Source organism: Solanum lycopersicum, chromosome 11 (genome assembly GCF_036512215.1).
Source record: "Solanum lycopersicum chromosome 11, SLM_r2.1".
In the NCBI taxonomy this organism is placed as follows: Eukaryota; Viridiplantae; Streptophyta; class Magnoliopsida; order Solanales; family Solanaceae; genus Solanum; species Solanum lycopersicum.
The window spans coordinates 4,017,087-4,038,461 of NC_090810.1; the positions used below are offsets into that span (position 1 = coordinate 4,017,087).

The 21,375-nt window shown below is 27.6% G+C and overlaps 2 protein-coding genes across 2 annotated transcripts; one reads left to right on the forward strand and one right to left on the reverse strand.

Annotated features, from left to right (window-relative positions):
- The first annotated feature begins 11,042 nt into the window (after positions 1 to 11,042).
- LOC101265698 (putative clathrin assembly protein At4g40080) lies at positions 11,043 to 12,439 on the forward strand. Its single transcript, XM_004250079.5, has one exon. The coding sequence runs from the start codon at positions 11,249 to 11,251 to the stop codon at positions 12,296 to 12,298; it is 1,050 nt and encodes a 349-aa protein (XP_004250127.1). The 5' UTR covers positions 11,043 to 11,248; the 3' UTR covers positions 12,299 to 12,439.
- A 2,270-nt stretch (positions 12,440 to 14,709) lies between these two features.
- LOC101265986 (protein DETOXIFICATION 27) lies at positions 14,710 to 20,994 on the reverse strand. The gene is made up of 8 exons (XM_004250080.5): positions 20,363 to 20,994; positions 19,265 to 19,806; positions 18,271 to 18,357; positions 17,692 to 17,748; positions 16,431 to 16,669; positions 15,699 to 15,817; positions 15,291 to 15,380; positions 14,710 to 15,033 (listed from the first exon to the last, which is right to left on the reverse strand). Exons 1-8 carry the CDS (start codon positions 20,648 to 20,650, stop codon positions 14,974 to 14,976), a joined length of 1,482 nt encoding a protein of 493 aa, XP_004250128.1. The 5' UTR covers positions 20,651 to 20,994; the 3' UTR covers positions 14,710 to 14,973.
- Between the last annotated feature and the right edge of the window lie 381 nt (positions 20,995 to 21,375).

Below are 21,375 nucleotides of genomic sequence, written 5' to 3' on the forward strand. Positions count from 1 at the left end.
TAGTAGTTTATATAGAGAAGTTTTGAAGGAATATTTGTTATAAAAATAATTTCTTTTTAAAAAATATTTTTTTTTAATTTTTTTAAAAAAAAAACATAAAAGGGGGCAATGGAATCTAAGAACTGTTGTGAAGTGGATATTAATAATGTTACTTTATTATCTCTTTTTGTTGGTCAGGGTTGTAATGAAATAGTTGTTGTCTTGTTTTTGTGTAGGCTAAAATCATGCAAATGTCCAAAAACTTATAAAATTTGTCCAAAGGAATATTATCCTAATTTTTCTAGTCTTATAAGGTGAGTAATAATAGCCTTTTTATTGGAAAACATTCATACATGATGTGAAATGTTTTTTATGATGTGACTACGATTAAACATTGTGTTACCTTAGAAATTATGTATATTATCGATGCACAAAATTTTTTATAAATTTATTTAATAATTAAATATCTTTTGTAGGAAGAAAATAAAGTGTATATCACATAAATAAACTTGTTTCAAAATAAAATTGACACGCAGAGATAAATAGAATTTTAATAATTTATTGAAATGAATAATTATGAAGTTTATCGCTAGATATTCGGTCAAATAGGATTGTCCAATTCATATAGAACCTTCGTGATGAGAATAAGCAGACCAAAAAGAAGTTTCCAAACATGGAAAATAGAAATTATTTTTCTCACATAAAATTTATGAATAATTAATATATTGTCTGATAATAATGATCAACGAATATACATTTTAATTTCTTCGAAATATGATTGTGTTATATATGAATACCATTTTCCACCACCCTTAACTTTTACATATACAATTTTTTCCACATTAATTAAAAAGTTTTTCCAATTTAACAATGCCCAAAAAAATTTCATGAAATCAAGAAATATTAGTTCTTTTTTTTTTCTTTTTATAATTTTGACTTTTTTTCAAACTTTTCAATATGAAATTAATTCCCTTTATCGTTGGATCGCACTTATATAAATGGTATCAATTATATTTTTATTTTTATTTTTATTATTTAGAAAGAAAAAAATACCGTACAGCCATAACAACCCAAATTCCCCGGACCTTTTAATGATTAAGTCCTTAAAATATAATAATATTATATTTTACAACTATTCAACTGCTACTCTACTACATATTTCTTACTATATATAGTTCAGATAATATAATACGATAGATAACATATTTAGTATAATCTCACTAAGTGGGGTCTAGAAAAAATATAGTATATGTAAATCTTATACATAACTTTGAGGATGTAGAGAGGTTATTTTCGAAAGACTATCGACTTAAATACATCAAATTCAAGTAAAATGAGAAGAACAATGAAAAAAGACATATAGTTAATAATAAGAAAGACGATGTATATATAAAATCTACACATTATATGGCAAGAACTATAAATATATATATGACTAATAATTCATAAAAAGAATTAACATGCCTAAACCTAGGCACGATGACAAGATACCCTTTTCACCTTACTAGTCATCTATCTTAATACGTAATCTTTACTCGTTCTTATCTAGAGTCATGTCCTGAATAATATAAAAATACGTCATAATATTATCGATGATGTACAAGATTTTAAATAAATTTTATTTATAAATAACACATCAGAGTGAACTTTTTGTCGAATATATGGGTCCTGAGTTGGTTAACCACTAGCAAATAGAAACAAAATACATTTTGTAATTAGTTTTATTTACTTTATTTTATTTTTTTTGGACAAAGAAGAGACTGCATGTTGTATGAGAAAGCAACAAATAAAAAGAGAAAAAAAAAATTGATTTCATGAGTTGCTTTATAGCCTGGCTTCTCCACTAATGTCCTTCACCTTTTTTTTTTATTTTTCACAACTTTTATTCATAATATAAGTTGACAAGATAGGAGGATTATAATTTGGTCTTGGAAACAAAAAGCATCACTAAATTTAATTAATTTAAAATCATCCAAAAAAAATTTAAAAAAAATATGAATTAGTTTTTGACACTATGGTTGGAATGTTTAGTAAACTTCACTAGTTATCCTGTCTCATCCTGCTTCAATTGTCATTCCTATGGATAGAGCCTTCAAAATGTGTTTAGCCTATGGAGTTAGTCCAAATATAATTTGATATTAGAGTAGGATTAGGACCGGAATTTTCAAATACATTTAAAATTAAGGTTTATAAGTCCGATTCATACAACTCTTTGGCCTTTGAGGCTTGATCAGGTTGGGGTCAATTTATGGGCTAAAACAATTTATTTAATGGTAACTTACAGAATTTTACTATTGTATGAGTTAATCACTTAGGTTCACAATTTGTTGTAATATATATTACGAATTTTACTAGATTTTGGTGCGTCCAGATACATGTCCTTAGAATTACGTGTAATTTGTTCTTGATACACTCTATCCGAGTGAATTCGCATGTATCTAGAATACATAAACAAAACTAGTGCCCTCGCTCCCTCCCATATTGTTCGCCACTCTCTTATCTCACTCGAGTATCTAGGATGCATCATATCAAATACATGTATTTCGTGCATTTAGTATCCTAGATACATGCTAGTCACATTAGAGTATTTGATAGTGTAATATTAAAACAACATCATTATTTGGCACATTTCATTTGAAAATTTTCTCTTTTTTTTAATGTTATAGAATTTTAGTTTGAAAAGAAAAAAATAAAATAAGAGAAAAAGAAGGGCTAGCCCGCCCTAGGCCAGCTCGGGGCACTTCTATGGTTGGGTTGGTTGAATGTTTCGAGGCTCTTTCAAATGAATGGTCAATCTACCCTAGCCCATCAAATTTCTTGACCCACGAGGCTTGGGCGGGATTGGGCTAGGCTAACCCTTTCTGACAATTCTACCTACTGGTAGAGGCATGCCAAATCAACCAAAATGTCTAGGTGGTTATCTATGTCATTGTTTCGTCATAAATTTTTGAACTTGAAAATTTAAAATTTGTGTTGAAATTTGAAGTTCTGTTAGAACATGCCTTTTACTTGGAAGAAACTTGAAGTTTGTGAGTGGAAGTCGCTAAAACCCAAAATCTAGTTTAACTCTGTCTGTGAGAAGTTGAAAATATTTGAAATTCAAATTTCATGAATAAACGGATATTAAAAGCTAAATATTCAAATCTAAGATCAAACGATAACTAAAAATATGTTATGTAAGAATTAAATGTTTACCCTCCTTAGTGGATTTATTCTCCATGAATTTAAATTAATCAAACATTTAAATATTAAACACCTAATTGTTTATTTTCTTTTTAAACAAAAATTAGAGGTAAAAAGTTTACATACTTTTGCAATCACAATTTATTATTTCGATGCTAATGCTACTACTAAATTGAATACGTAAATATAGTCAAATAAAGGGGGCTTCAAGACTTCTTTCTTCTTACTACTCGCTCTAAGTATTCCACTCATTGGATCGGAAGCATCAAATGTTGAGATTGAATCTTTCGCTAACAATCATAGCTCAGTCTATTCAACCCATTCCTAAAGTAGATGGCACTTAACATAAGTTGGTCGGGCATCACACGAGTTCTAATACTTAATCTATCGTTTAAAAAAATACATCTTTTCTTTATTATCAATTCTTTAATTTTAACATTTCATATAAAATATTTAAAGCCATAAAATTCAAAAATAAATAACTTTTTTAAACTTAATATCCAATTAGAACAGAACAATCAAATTAAGACAAACAGAGTACTTAGCTGGTATATATTATTTAGAAATTATAATGAAGCAGCATGATAAAAAAAAAAGTTATAATTTTACCTCACATCAAATTTATAATGTTAGAAATAGAGACATTGATAGAAGACAAAAGAGTTGACATATATTTAAAAGATAGGCACTAGACATAAATAAAAGGTAGCACATGTTGTGGTTCAATTTATTTTTTACTTTTTGTGCTTTGTTCTTGGATCATGTCGGAATCCATATTTGATCTCACTCTTACAAATTTTGCTAATTATAATTGTGACATAACATGATGTGCCATCTCAATATCTGTTTTTTTTTATTCATTAACCTTTCATATCCATACGCTCCTTTTCTGGTTGATAGTGTTATTTTGGATCGTGATAGATATGACGTCGGAAGTTGAGTAAATTTCAACGAAGACGTTGAGTCCATGAGGACAAATCGATGACTAATGAGAGTGAGTCAGACCGATAAGCTTCTAAAAGATGGATGCATATGATATCTTTGATGAGTCTTTCAATGAAATCGAAGAAGACAGTAAAGAGTTTTATAAGGCATAAATAACTGTAAATAGCACGAATGTACGCTTTTGGGGTAAATAAACACATACCGCATACACAAGAAATAAATTTATGAATTCTGTTAAGTTAAAGCAGATAATATATGTCATGAGCTTAAATCATGAATTTAAGATAATTATAAGTATATATGTCTTTTTGACAATCTAGTTTGACGTAAATACATTATTTTGATGAGTAAAAAGAATATGCGGTTATTTGAATGTAACATATAGTACCATGAGTTAATAAGACATATGGTTATTTGAATGTACTGATGAAATCCTAAAAGGAAAAAGGCAAATATGCCAAGCTTCAATATAAAAAGGATAAACTACGTAACAACACATACATCATTATCATATATATTATATTTATCTTTAGTTTAAAATAATTATATTTACTATCATTTTTAATATTTATACCATATATTTTAAAAGATTTTATTAGATACACAAATTTCTTAAATAAGGAATTAAATAATTATCTTAAATCTAAACTCCTTGTTCTTTAACAAGTTAAATTTTCTTTTTTTTCCTTCTGCGTTTCCTCCATAGTCACGTCCTCTTCCTTAATTCTTCTTTCCCTTTTTCTTTCTTTATTCTCTCAATAAATATTTATATGTTCAAATCAGTATTATACGTATAGGTTGTTACAAATTAAGTTTTATATTTTTTGATTTTGTTGTTTATCAAACACTCTAATGGTTTAACATTCGCAAAATCTCCATTAGATGCACATTCAGTGCAACAATAATGTTGGATACACATCAGGTGTACATGTATCTGGTTAAGAATTCATGTATCTGAGTTAAAATTATACGTATCTATGAAAAAAATTCAGATCCTTTGAATTTTGATTTTTTTAACAAACTTTTTGTTGGATTAATGATAAGATAAATACTCCACAATCATAATTTGTTCCTAAATTCGTGTGTTTCAATTACATTTCATATTTAGATACACATAATTATATATGTGTTTAGTATGTATTCGAGATACACGCTTTTGAATATAATGTATGGAATTAATACTTGATACATCGAATTAATAATGAATACATATAAAAGATACATGAAATTAAAATTAGATCATATAATAGATATATGGAATTAATATTATCTCATACAAAATAGATGCATGAAATTAATATTAGATACATATAAATAGATACATGAAATTAATATTAGATGCATATAACAAATACACAAAATTAATATTAGATACTTCTATGATACATGAAATTAGATACATATAGCAAACGCAAATTAAATTGTTTGTTGGATACATCATATATTGATAATGGATACATCAAACTAAATGAATTTTATTATTTTAAGAGTAATAAAAGGAAACTAATCAAATTGCATAACCAAGATATACATGTTTTTGTCTTTTATAAATAACATTAACAAATTTCTTATTTTAAATGATAATAAAACAAAATAAATTAAAAATAGATACACTCCTTGATTTCCGCCTTATATTAAGAAAATTGGTTACAATCAATTAATTTAAACAAATAAAATACGTCTTTCAATTTTAAAATTTGCAGATACATGTATCTCACGAATTTAAACTCATGTATCCTAAGTATAAAATATGATAGAGATAGTAATATTTAAAACTATTAAAAATCTAAGTAATTAGATTCTAAACTAATGAGATTTATGTAATTTGCCCGTATAAAAAAGAGAAACTATTTTGGGTTAGTCCAATAAAAAAGAGAGAATGTTTTAGGCCCAAAAAAAGATAACAAACTTGGTAATATCTTGATATGGGTCACTCACTTGGACTTAAGCCCATTAATCCTATTTGCTAATCGGCAGTAGCTATTCTTTAGTGCAGGGGTGGACCCAAATGTAAGTCGGGTTCATTCAAACCACCTCGATAAAAAAATACGATATATATAAAATAAATTTTTTGTATATATATATATATATATATATATCCGTTTTTTATGTTTATATATATATATAATATGCTAAAAATATAATTTTAAATCTAAAAGAATTCAAGAGTCGTATTTCTTGAGAAAAAAATGTTAACTTATTTACATGTTTATACTTTAATTTTTCAAACTCCCTGAATGAAAAGTCAATGCTTTAGTGCGCTCCTCTAGTTTAATAGTCTGTAAAACATACAAAAAAGTTAAATTATACTAGACAAAACTCGTTCAAGAGCTCGACTAAGAAAACATGCGAGAGTTTTAAATATGAATCTTGCTATCTTTCATTTCTATTTCCACGAAATACTTTTTTAAAGATAAAAAAATAAAAAACCAACAATTCAGTATTTGATGTTTACTGTATTTTAGTAGAATGAGGAGCCTTTCGATTAAAAAAAAATGTTTTTACTTCTAAATTATAATTTTTAAGCTACCCGAAAATATGTATTTCAATTCATACATATATATCATAATACTTTTGTTATTATGGTTGACTTTTATTAATTTTGACCGTCATAGAAACTATGGTGTACTGCCAAATAAATAATTATAATTAGCAAATTGTAATGTGAAACAATATGTTAAACCAAAAATAAATAAAATACAGTACGAATGTTCTTTGAAAGTTCCATTTAATCTACCCTGACTTGTTAAATCACCAACTTTATATTTGTTAATTGAATTAAAACTCCAAGATAAAAATATTCATCTACTTGATTTGAAAAATCGACATGAGCACCGCCAAATGGTTACGGTGTAATAAATCTCCATTCATCTTTAATCAGAGATCTCAAATTTAAACCTTAAACGTAAAGTCGATAAGTCATCAAATTGAGACTTGCTGATACAAATTTAGACTAAGTCAATTCCGAAATGACCCTTAACATGCACAATATAGTATTTTCACTTTACGTTAAATCATGTAAGTGCGAATTAAATTTTTCAAAAGGTACCATACAATTGAGAATTTTCGTTGTACCTTAGCTTCTATTTCTTATTTACTTCCAATTTGAAATAACTAGCTTGTGATAGTTTAGAATTTAATTACAAATTTATTTGATAAAATAATATTTCTTTAAATAGCTAGGTTGATGATTGTCACAAGTGAAGGATAGATGCTAGCATGGTGGCACTTGAACACCAAAGAAGGTTCGTTATGATAGGAGAAAGACATGGGCTAAACAAGGGGTAAGTTAAGAATTTCGCCATGGCACGCAACTTTCACAGCTAGTAAATAAAAAAAGACATATTAGTATGCTATAATAAAGTTTGTATAATTGCGCTCCATAGCAAATATATACAATTATATGATTCGCTGGCCTATTTCGCTGCAATTATATAATTCGATGGCCTATTTCGCTGAAATGATATAATTCGTTGGCCTATTTCACTGCAATTCTATATAAATTTGTATTTGTATACAATTGAATCGAAGTAAAATGTTTGTATATTGTATAATTAAGTGTATTGGAAGAAGATATATGTTTTTGCATGTGTATATACAATTTTCTCTCGCTTTATATAAAACAGAAACACAATCTATACACTTCGGTTCTATAAAGTGAGAGTGACAAGCGAGATTGGGAGAGTGGCGACTGACAAACGTTTGCTATGAGGCACAATTAAATCAAACAGTGGTTATTTCATTTATTTTAGATTATTAGTTTATTATTCTGTATAATTATCCCTTTCATTATTGAGGCGGCTTTTACGTTAAGGCCCAAAGGGACAAATTTGTAAGGCCCATAAGGCTTGAAGTGACTTAGATCGCGATAGAATTAAAGTAAACAGTACCTTGATAGTTTACATCTATACCATAACATCTCGATAATTACATATTTATATTATTTTTAATGTAATCTTTAAATATATAAATTTAATCTTTAAAAAATCTAAATTTAATCATGTATTTTGACCCTCGTACTCCGAATTCCTATCTATAAAGTGAAAACATAGGGAGCATATAATATCCCAATGGAACCCCACCATGAAGTTGTTTGAATTTCTTGGCTTCATCTTTAATTTCATCCATTTTTTTTAATGTGGTCCAAAAGGGAAAAATATAAAAGATGTATAAACAATTAAAAGTGACAACAAATTAGTAGGGTACACTATATTAAATTAACTTTGACATCGTCAAATATTGAAATATATTTCTTTTTTATGGTCTCCTGTTTTCATCTTCAAATATTTAAATATAAAAAAAAGTTTGAAATTAATTAAGAAATTCGTCATCAAACTATTGCTTAATAATCTGTGTGATTTTATAATTAAATGAAATAAGATGAAAAATTTTAGTACTCGACTCCGTTTGTAATAATTAGACCTTTCTATATATAATATACTTATCACTTTGTTCAATTAACGATAATTTTTTATTATTTAACCATAGAAGTTGTTTGTATCTATTTATTTTTTTTTATTTTTTGGGATAGTATGTAATTGCATTAATGTTACTTTATCATTGTTTGTGGTTTGATGAACATGTTTCCATGAATTTATTTTTAATGTCATCAATGTTGTCTCATTGCTCAATACGTCATAATTTATTGAAATAAGTTTTGAACGTATTCATTGCTTTTGGTTAGAATCATATATTATTATTATAATTTTTATTTAAATAATATTTCATGTAAAGTTCTGAACTATATACGTAATATTTCACACCTAATTATCTTTCATTTCTTGATTAGATGAGAATTTCTGGAATTGCTAATATTTAATTAGTGTCTAAAATAATTTATACTCTATAGTTTTTTGTGTTCGGTAATTTTCTAATTTTAATTATAACATTAATCTTTCAATCTTTTTGAAAGGCAAGACTTATAATGTTAAAAATGATAAAGAGGAAAAATTACGTTCAAAATTTAATTTTGAATATAATCGTGCGAGTGTATGTATATATATACTTCGTACTATTATATGATGTGTATAATAGTATATTCTCCATAAGGTATAACATTATATAATATTGTATATAAAATATTTTCAAAAACTATACATTTTCTTAAAAGAAATCCCAAAAAAAGGGACACATTATAAGGACAATATTTTGAAAATTTAGTAGATTTTGTTCATAATATATATATATATATATATACTAAATTAAATTTCAAATTTAGAATTCGAGTTTGTTTTCAAGTCGTAATTACCTATTGAACGTGTTAATAAAAACTATATTTGTTCATTAACAAAGTAATTATTCTTTATGACTTTTTTAAACGGTCATTGTCTAAAGTTTAATAGGAGAAAAGTCAAAGTTTCTTATCTTTTTTGCTTACACAATTATTCATAAATAAATTAAAATAATAGAAAACACCAGAGGAATAATAAGAAAGTAGGTGCACATAATTAATCTTCGTAGATTGTTCAATCTAACACTCTTTATATATATATATATATATATATATATATATATATGTATGTATATAAGAAAATGACATTTCATTTAAGAAAAAAAGGAAATATCTTTAAGACTTTATAATATTTCACTATTCTAATTTATGTAACATTTTTAAATATATATATAGAAGATAAGGCATGCATTTTAATTGTTTCACATTTAACTTGTTATATTTAATTATTTGTACTGGGATGATAAATAGTTCAAATAAAAACAAAAAAATAATTAGATCGAATGTACTTAACCCTAACACTATTAATAAAAGTTGAGGAATAAGCACTCTTTCATCCTTAACAAAGAGGTTTCGAGTTCGAGTCCTTTTAGGTAGGAATCCTTTTGTTAGGGAGTGTTTTATCCTCTCTACCCCACCCACTCCCCACCCCAGAATGTGGGGACTTACCTGCATGAATCTGGATTTAAAAGTTAAATAATTATAAGTCTTGATTAATATTTTAAAATATATCTTTTTATCTAGTTGACACGTCATAAGTTAACTCTTTCATATGTTAACAAGTTAATTTGAAATGGAAGAGAATAAAATATGATAACTAAATGAGGACGAAGAGATTATTATCCCTTTCATATGTTAACAAGTTAGCAAAAGGGATTATTTTGCGTTTTGTCCATTAATTATTTCCATATAAAAGTATAAACCATTACCATTACTATAAAGTTAACAAAATTATAATATGGTCCCAATAATATTTATAATATCTTATATACTGTATGTAACCTTTTGAAACCATAATATTTACAACCTTAAACAAGGATTTATTCGAACTATAAAAACAAAACTTTCTTTTTCTCCTTAAATATTTGTCATGTTTAACAATATCGTAGAATAAAAACATGCACTTTCATTGTTGACGTTTAACACGTTATATTAATTACTATTTATCAAGCTTTAAAATGATTCAAATTAAACCAAAAAAAAAGGGGTCAAATTAAATGTACTCCTTCCGTCCCAAATAAAGTGTCATATTTTTCATTTTAAGCGTTAAATTATGTAAATTACTATTTATATTTTAATATATATTTTTTCATCAAATTAACATGAAAAGAGTTGTAACCTATAGAATTTTATTGTATATAAATATTAATTATAAATTTTTTTAAAAAAACTTATTATCATTTCTTGTGAGTTTTCTTAAGTGTCAACTACTATCTATCAAAAATATTTAACAATAGATAAAATTTTATGAAAGCTTAAATTATCCGATGTTTTCTTGACAATTATACTCACACATTTGATTTAATTGATTTTAAATTATGTTCCAATGAATAGGTGATAGTTCATATATGATAATAACAAAACAAATGGGTAAAACTTACTCGAATCAGGTGTTTACACCAAGTCAATACATATATATATATGTATACATTAATTTGATATAAACATTCCATACGAATATATTTTTTCCCAAAAACAAATGTAATACTACTTTATGTATCTTCTTGATACAATAACATATAATAATATTATATTTGGAAACTATATAAACTAATCTTTTGAGTGTAAAAAAGTTGACAAAATTATAATTGTAAACTATATAATATGGTCCTAATATAATACAAACTATTTATTTTCTCCATCATTTTTTCTCATTTGTCTCCACTCAACTTCTTTCTCTTTCTCCATCAAATGGGAAAAAAAATAACAACTCTCAGAGATCTCATCGGCGCCATTAAAGACAAAGCTTCACAATCCAAAGCAGCTTTCATCTCTAAACCAAGCAGTTTCTCCCTCCACCTCGCCGTCCTCCGCGCCACCACTCACGCGCCGTCATCACCACCCGACGACCACCACATCTCCTCCCTTCTCACCCTCGGTGACAGCTCACGCGCCACCGCTTCTTCACTTATCGTCATAATCATGGACCGACTCCACCGTACCGGCGATTCAACCGTCGCACTCAAATGCCTTCTGATCATACATCAGATCATCAAACGCGGACCGTTCATATTACTAGATCAACTCTCTGTATTTCCGTCTACCGGCGGACGTAACTACCTCAAACTCTCCGCCTTCCGCGACGGCGCTACCGCATCCAGATTCACAATCTCCGCCTGGATCCGATTTTACTCCAGATACATCGAATCTCTACTCTACACTTCCAGAATTTTAGGCTATTTTCTCTCTTCGTCTTCTACGTATAACACAGATGAAAAAATCTCCACCTTCTTAAACTCAGATCTAATCAGAGACGTCGATTCGTTAGTTCAATTGATCGAAGAAACAGTAAAATTACCTGATTCGCTTCTACTCGACGGCAACAAATTGCTCTACGAAGTGATCGGATTATTGAACTCCGATTACTTATCGACGGTGAACGAGTTGTTAATCCGGCTCAGTGAGTTCAACGAACGGCTCAGTTGTTTGAGTTTCGGTGATTCGGTTGAGTTGAGTTTTATTTTGAAGAGATTAGAAGAATGTAAAGAGAGATTATCGATTTTATTTTCGATTAAAAAGCCATCGACGGAGCTATTATGGTGTTCAGTATCTGAATTGAGCTTAAAAATTAATGATTTGAAAGTCGATTTTTCAAAACGTAAGTTAATTACGTTTGAAAAATCGAGCGAATCAGCTCGATTTAATAATCGAGTCATGAAATTTGGTGACACGGTTCAGTTTTCGTCCGGGAGATATGAGATGAACAGTTTACCTCTTATGATTGTTAAAGGAAGAAATTGAATAAATAAAAAAAATCGAATGTTTTTTATTTTTTGGTTATATGTGTAACAATTTATTAGAAAATGTTTTTTTGTATGTTCCCACAAACATTTTTGTGTATATAATATATGGTAGGTGTATACCAATTTGGAATTTTGATTATATTTCATGGTTTTCGCTATGACATTGTAGTTAACTTGTGTTCGATTTTAGAATAATAAAATGAAGCAAAAGTTTATGAAAGAAAATCTACGGTTAAGTTTAATCGCGTGAAGAAATTTTATTTTCTAAATTCAAAGAGTGATTAAGTTTGATACGTGTGAATGGGTGAAGAAGGGTGCGGCAAGAGAGTAAGTGTGCCTCGTAGATGAATATCGACTTAATCAAGAGTCTTGGTCGGTCTCTAGGACCCTTTCTGAATCTACTTTATCATTTATCTACTTATTTCGAATAATCAAAACTTTCATCCATACGTAACATCAAATATTTATTTTATGAAAAAGGTTAAAGTATACATGTAATTACTTTCTTGATGAATTTTCCATTCTAAATTATATATGTGCATGGAGAAATGATGAAAAAATGAACCGTTAAATTGCCACTTTATAAAGAGAATGTTTTTGTCAGTGTATTATATTATATTATTGCATGGGAATTGTTTCTACTATTGGAACAACATGGTCCCCTTGACGTTTTTACCGTTGGAAGAACTTTGTCTTTTACAAAAAATATATTTAATTTTTTTATGTAAAAAAAATAATCTGAATTAATTTATTGATTTGTCTCTACATATAAACATTTCATTTTATTTGTATATTTCAAGAAAATCTTTATAGAATGAAATGATCAACTAGTAGTGATGGTATGTTAGCAAAGTTACAATGTTAGATATTTATTGAATCGAATTTTTAAAAAAAAATTCGATTTAGTAAAAAGATTTTTAAGCCTTTACATAAATTAGCGCCGCAAAAAGCGATAGTGTACATATGCATATACTTTTTTGAATTATGTCAGGGTGGTGTGTCTCTAGACATTGCTTCGACTAATATACATCGTGTCATCTTTAAATTTTATATTCATCATAATATAATATTGTGACCTACTTTGTTTTTTTTATTAAAATATAATATTGTGACCGACTTGATTTTCTTAAAGGAAAAAAAATAGAAGTCTTGGTAGCATAATGTGCATATATTGTATAAATTTGTGAAAGAGGAAGTTTATTTATTTGTCATGATTGAGACATTAGTTACTATATATTTGCAATTGTACATTTAGTCCGATTATATTATGAAAACCTAGTGTACTATTGAAGTACATATTAATATGGTCCAATTGCTCAAAATGTTTAGCATATAGCACCTTATAATATAAAAAAAAACACTTTTCCGACTTGTGTTATGATTTATATCAATCAGATTTTGTGTCAAAGCGAGTTAAATATTACTCTGGTACTTACCCAAAAAAATTAATAATATAAGTGGCTATTAAAATTGATAAAATACATAAATTTAAATATGAACAGAGATTAAAAAAAAAACTAGGCGATATTTATTTGCATATCTAACCTAAATTTGACGAACAAAATCACTTACACCTATTACTTGTAATAGGCGATTTCTTTCGATTTATCCTAATATAGATAAATAAAATTATTTAATACCTATTACCGATTAGAAGGAACATAATATTTTCTAAAATTAATGATTATACTAATAATTATCAGAAATTAATAAATAAATAACACTGCACAACTTGATGTCTCTAGATTCCCAGTACAACTAACTATTTCTTTTTTTAATAACAAACAAACAAATATTCCTTTTCCTCTCTTACTGACTCTAAAATAACTTAGGAAAACCAATTAATTAATTAAGGAATAAAGAAAAAAATATAATTTATTTCTGTACCTCAAAAGTCAAAAGGTTGAATTTAAACATAAAGGATAATTACTAGAAAGAATTATTAATTAGGACAAGTAATCAAGATTTGTGAAGTTGCCAAACAAGAATTAATAAAATAATTTTGTTGACATTTTCCAATTAAGAATATAAAATTGGTACATAGTTTTACTAGATCAAGATTTGAGAAGTTGTCAAATATGACCACTTTATATTTTGACCATTTTTTCTATATTTTTGACTATTTTTATAAAGTAATCCTTAACCATTGTGGAAAAAGGCCCAAATGGTGTGGGAACTTATTGGGCCTTAATATTGATGTCCAAAAGCCCTAAGACTTCGCTTGATTGATTAATGACGATTTTCAATAGCATCTGTAAAATATCAATGCTTACTAGACCGTGACCATTTGACGAGTTCTCATAATTTTATTTTTCTTTCCCTATTTAAAACGAATGTTTAGACAACTCGTAAGTGTTTTAGAATAAATTTTGTTTGCTTCTCAAAAAAAATAAACATAATAATGGCTCGAACCTGAAATCTTTCAACTATTTCATAAGATCAAAGTCCATCAATTTCTATGTTTACATTTCTAACATACAAAAAATACATATCATCAATTAACTTCATTAAGTTTATACATATATTAGAACACTTCTGTGTAGAAAAGAAAAATTACAACTAGCTTGATTAGACTGAAAATTAAATTAATGCACAAATTTTCGAGATAAAAATATTCAATATTCTTGTTATATTTTTCGTCATCATAATACTTAGCAAAATTCATCGCTAATTCTATGAAGTCAAGTGATCAACATTGTCCCATTTCCTTACATGCATTGAAGCCTTCTCTGCCTGCATTTCGAACAAAAATATTATTTTTACGTTTAGATCGTTTAAAAATAACTATATCTATACGTCGAAAGAACAAGGTAAGGTGTCTTTGAACTCTATTCACACTTAAACATCATATGCTTGTGTCGATAGGTACTTGAAGGGTTGTAGAGAATGTTCTTACTCACGATAAAGTAAAATTTTTTAATGTGAATTAGAATTAGTCAGATCCTTACTTTTGCGTCGAACGAGAAGTTTAGAGAAAAAGAAAATGTTACCTCTTTAGTCCAATCACATCTAATTGTGATTATAGCCAATATCAAAGTCTGAATTGCAGTTCCACCAAAGATCATTCCAGCCCATATTCCCTATAAAACAAAATAAAAAAAAACATTTCACATTAGCTTAAATTCACATTTAATTTCTAGATAAAATTTAATAATGAAAAAAATATTCAAATTTTAGAAGTTTCACTTTCAAAAACTTCAAGTCCATATTTACAAATTTATGCAACACAAAAATCATTTGTAGAAAGAATTTCGTACAACGACAACATATTCAGTGTAGTTTCATAGTGTGAGTCTAGAAAGGGTCGAAACATATGTTGACCTTATCCCTACCTCGTAAGACATATTTCGGCTTAAATAACGCACATCAATACGTTAAAGGGTATATGGGGAACATACCATGACACCATAGTGGAAACCCCAGCCCATAATGAAGCCCAAAGGGACTCCAATTAAATAATAACAGCCCAAATTTATATATGCTACATATGCTTGCCATCCAGATCCAACAGCAACCCCTGTTAATATCCAAAAATAAATTGAAAGAAATAAAAATTAAATCAAGACAATAGACATAAAAATTGTTAATAAATTCATAATTTCTTTGAACGAGTATGATTCAATTCATGTATACAATTTAATCCCTTCCACCCCCTATAGGTAATTCGATATAAAGGTAATAAATTCAGTTGATTATCGTCACAAGCAAAATCTATAAGTCATATGTTCAAGCGGTAAGAAAAATCATGGCATCCCTTTCATCAAGTATTTCAATCGAACTTGCCGGACATAATCCTAAATCCGATCACCGATTTAACTAACATAACTTTAATCCCTTCCACGCCCTTAAATATAATTTAGATCTAAAGGTAATGAATTCAGTCAAACTCGTATAACATAGTCTGATACCACTTAATATCATCAGGGACACATAATCTAAAGTCAGTGGGGTAGTAAAGTTGTAACCTTCATGTGACCTATACGTCATAAGGATTCGACTATCTACATCAGATTCGTAAATTGCACCCCTTTCCTCATAATATAATCTTAAATTCGCCTCTGATCACATAACTTTAAAATGAACCAAAAAAGAATAACAATAAAATAGCGTCAAAATTTTATAAAATTTACCTGAGAGAATAGGTTGAACACTGTTGAGTAAAACAGTGAAAGCTAATAGAATAGCTAGTTTATGAACAGCTTCAAGAACAGGTTTGCTAGTTGAGAAAATTAGGGCAAATTCATTGTGGAAAAATATGATCAAAATCCAAAAGAATAATCCAATCACTGTTGATTGTATCACTGCTACTGCTGTTGCAAATTTTGCCCCTCTTCCATTTCCAGATCCCAACTCATTTGCTACTCTTACTCTGCGTAACGTAACAGGTTCAACTGAATTCAGTATTCTCGACATAAAAATATATTAACGTATTATTGTATGTGAGAGAAATCATTCAATTAAGTGTATTATGAAATGTATAAATGTATTATAAAAATTTTGGATCCATCTATATATATGATATATACAAACTTAAACGATGATCACATCATATAGTCAAAATCGTGCTTGAAACTGATCAATGAATTTCTTCATTCATAAGTATAGGCGGAGTTAGGATTTTAAGTTTATAAATTCGAAATCTCACTTTAAAAGAAATGCTAACTTAGTCGTAGTTACCATATTTTTTTTAATAATCCATGTAGCTACAAATTTTGATGTTTAGCTATTGATTTTATTTGTTTATTGTTAATTTATGCTTCTTTAGTAGTGTTCTAGTCCTATAAAATACTAGTTTTGTCATTTCAAGATGAAATATGTATTTTGGATCAAAATATTAATATTAGTAGGGAAATTTTTTAGCCAAGGATATTATGATTTAATTTCACATGACATTTTTTAATCTCATTCCATTTATTTATTTTTAATTATTATTTATTTTATTTATTTCTCCTAATTAGGTAACCATTCAATAATCATGTGTACTTTGGACAAAATCATTGTCGTGGATCTTGTCTTATCAACAACATTAATTTAAAAATTATGCCAGATGCCAGTTTAACATTTCGATTACGAAAATAATATTAATTTAAAAATTAAAATTCAAAATTAAGTAATTTTTAATAATTTTAATTTTGACTTTAATAATTTAAATAGTTATAAATAAAAATAAATTAATAGCTAAATAATTAAAATTTACATAATATTCTGAATTTGTCACTGTTTCGCAATTATATATATAAAAAATATAACAGAATCATGATGGCTATAAGTCTTTTCCTATTTCCCAATCAAAATGTAAGACGTAACCAATAACAACCACATATTTTCATAAATTATTTAAATGAAACTTTTTTTTATTTATTTAAATGGAAGAATAAAAAATGAACTTACCCAGTTCCAGCAAAAAATCCAAGAGGAATCATCAATTCCCAGGCATTTATACTCATGCTACAAAAATTAAAATTAAAATTAAAATAAGATAATGACATATATACAGAATTAATATTTTTGTGTGGGACAATTTTTTTTTAAAAAATAACTTAGTCATTTTCTTTTCTTTTTTTGTAATAATAATGTGATTATGTTCTTGTATGTGACAAGTTGAAAAATACTTGGCCATTAAATTTGATTCTTTTTTATATTAATAATAATAATAAGTGATTAGGTTCTTGTATGTGACAAATTGAAAATTACTTGGCCATTAAATTTGATTTTGATAGAACCACGAGATTTGTGATAGTAATATTCAATAAATGTCAAAGACAATAATAATGACAAGATAACAAAAGTTTTTTCTTTTTTTTTGGGTACATATATTAAATTTAAATTTGTTAGTGTTATCATTAATAGTTATAGTCATTAACGTAACCATATACAATGAATGGTTGTTAATAATAGTAGAGCCAGAATTTTAATAAGAATTTAAAAAATCTAAAAAAATAGATTTACGAAATAGTCGAAGGGAATTACCAGATGGATAATGCATCCAAAGCAAGTTTAGCATTCTCCAAATTACCAGTCATCACAATTAGCACCTTGTAGTACCAGTTCTCCAAGCTGTTCCATTTACACAAAAATGAAAAAAAAAATTAAAATCATTAAGCATAATAAATAAATTATGATAATTTGACGTATCAAATTTGAATTATATATATATATAAGGATTTTTTTATTTCAAAGTGAAATTTCATGACATATCTTGAAGTTCTCAATTTGAAACTCCATATTGATTAATTGATTGCGTCTTTTTTAAAAAAATAGTCACTATCATAGAGTTTTAAACTCTCTAGAAGTGAAATTTCATGATATGTCCTGAAATTCACACGTGGAACTTGAAACTTTATCTCATTGATTATTAGATTCTATCTATGAAAAATAGCAAGTGTCACGAAATTCTAAACTCCATAACTGAAATTTCGGGACATGTCCTGAAATTCACACATGGAATTTGAAATTCCGTCGCGGTAATTATTAGACTATGTCTTTCAAAAAATAGCCAGTGTCACAAAATTTCAAACTCCATAAATGAGATTTCATGAGATGTCCTCAAATTCACACATAGAATTTGAAACTCCATCACGATAATTATTAGACTATGTCTTTCAAAAAGTAGCCAGTGTCACAAAATTCCAAACTCCATAAGTGAAATTTCATGACATGTCATCAAATTCACAAATAGAATTTGAAACTCCGTCACAGTGTCTTTTAAAAAAAATAACCAGTGTCACAAAATTCCAAATTCCATAAGTGAAATTTGATGACATGTCCTGAAATTCACACATGGAATTTGAAACTCCGTTACGATAGTTATTAGACATTGTGTTTAAAAAAAATAGCCAATGTCACAAAATACCAAACTCCATAACCATGACATGTTCTGGAGTTCTTTCACACGTGGAATCTGAAACTCCGTGATAGTAACTATTACTATTTACAAAATTTAACCAAAGTTAGAAATTGTTACCATAGCATGACCCCAGAAGAAGCAGAAAGTTTGAAGAAGTCCCAAAGTCCAGAAAAAGCCTCCATACTAAATCCATTCCAAGAATGTGGACATCCACCACAAGTAGTATAACAAAATAACACCAAAAACACCAACCACCAAGATAAATTCAAAGTAAATGTTGTCCCAATAATTCCCAATTGAAACTTGTACACAATCAACCAACTTATCAACACATGGACTACAAATGCCACAAAATTAGCCCAAGCAATCACATTGTTTTTCAATTGGCTTTGCAAGAACCTTTGCAATGGAAATTGAAATGCAAAGCAAAAGTGTAATGGTATAAAGGCTAAAACTACAACTCCAGAGAGTTGTGCCACATCTTTTGGTTGCCCTAAAAATATCAAGACTGGGGTTGCAAAGAAAAATATTGGTAACATTATGATGCAACATAAGAATAGTACTATCCATGAACGTTGCAAATATACACCTAACATATAGTATTTTTTAGCACCAAATGCTTGTCCACATAGTGTTTCCAATGCACTTGCCATACCTAGCTGCATAACAATATAATTTTTATTAATCATACTTATTATAATTTGTGTTGGTGGGAAACAAATTTCGTTAAAAAGTTTGAATAACTTCAATGAAAAACTTTCTTTTCCGATTCAATTAAAATATTAATGAAAATAGCCGCTGAACATTTTTCGATGTGTAATAAAAGGAGTTTAATAAAATTCCTAACAAGTACGATGATAAAAAAAATTGTACATAACTCATGTAACAACAACCAATTATCACTATATATCAATCCTAAGCAAAATAGAATCGCCAAAAGGGAAGAGTTGCACGTAATAAAAAGGGTTCAGTTGAATCTCTTTTATTGCAAAATTATATCGTAAAACATTATTTTTATGTAATACATAAAAAGAAAATATTGGAATTTTCTAGACATTAGTGGTCCAAGAATCTCTTTTAGGTTGCAAGAAGTTGACACTTTTACATATTTCAAAGAAAATTCATCTATACACACATATCAACTACATAATTAAAACACAGTCGATTGATTGATTCAGTAAAAACACGTTATTAAAAAAAGAAAACACAACATACCATGAGTCCGAAATCGAAACCAAGAACAACATTACTAGCAATGGACATAGCTGCAAGTTCAAGATCACCAAGATGGCCAGCAAAAGCTTGAGTGATAACAAACATTGAATAAGAAACTATTCTACTAAAGATGGCTGGCCCAACTATGTGCCATAGCTTCTTTGTTTCTATCCAAAATCTTAAACCAAAACTTTGATCATTTTGTTCTAAATAATTAATATTATTTGTTGAAACATAATCTAATAAGGGCACTTTATTTTCATCTATTAATTTCCCATTGCTAGACATTTTTTCCTATATTCTCTCTCTTTAGGAAAAAGAAGAGAGAGAGAGAGAGAAAAGATGAGGAAATGATAGAAAGAGGAATTCATTTGTGTTGATAATGATTATATATATATAGTAGTAGTCTACAAGGAGAAAAAAGAAAAACAACTTTTATTTAGTGTTATAATAATATAAGAAAATTAAAATTGAAATTTTCTTCTTATTTATTATCTATTATTGGAGTAATCTTTTGTTCGTTTTCCTTTCACCTTTGGACTTTCAACGGGTTAGTAGAAAAATTACGTCAATCTTATCGAGGACATGATTATAAATAGAAAATATAGATATCAAAAAGTAGATAAATAACTAATAAATTAAGTGTAGTCTGATATATATATATAGATATTATACTTTTATTATTTTTTGAATTTTTGTGTTATATATAGTGTCCATTGCGTAGTTATTGAATTATTTCAATTGTTATTTTTGTGTGTGGTTTTATTATTTTTTGTATGACTATCTTTGCTACTGTATTTGTGTTAGATATTATTTGAAAATATTTCACTTAAATCATAAATCTATTAAAAACGATATATTTATCTTTACAAAATAAGAGTGAAGCTATACATACACATCTATAAATTAACTTTATTATCAAATTTAATTTAAATTCTGAATCTGTCTCGATAAATCGGGCATAAGTTAGTATGTAAGATTGAAGTTCATGATTGGAAGATTGGGATCAAGAA

What these genes read in the sequence shown, in the direction of transcription:
- LOC101265986 (XM_004250080.5), bottom strand. Translation starts at nt 20,650, where the DNA reads ATGTCTAGCAATGGGAAATTAATAGATGAAAATAAAGTGCCCTTATTA. An exon ending in TCTTCTGGGGTCATGCTATG is followed by an intron (nt 18,358 to 19,264) that starts GTAACAATTTCT and finishes TAAATGGAACAG; the next exon opens with CTTGGAGAACTGGTACTACA. An exon ending in TGTTCAACCTATTCTCTCAG is followed by an intron (nt 15,818 to 16,430) that starts GTAAATTTTATA and finishes GGATATTAACAG; the next exon opens with GGGTTGCTGTTGGATCTGGA.
- LOC101265698 (XM_004250079.5), top strand. Translation starts at nt 11,249, where the DNA reads ATGGGAAAAAAAATAACAACTCTCAGAGATCTCATCGGCGCCATTAAA.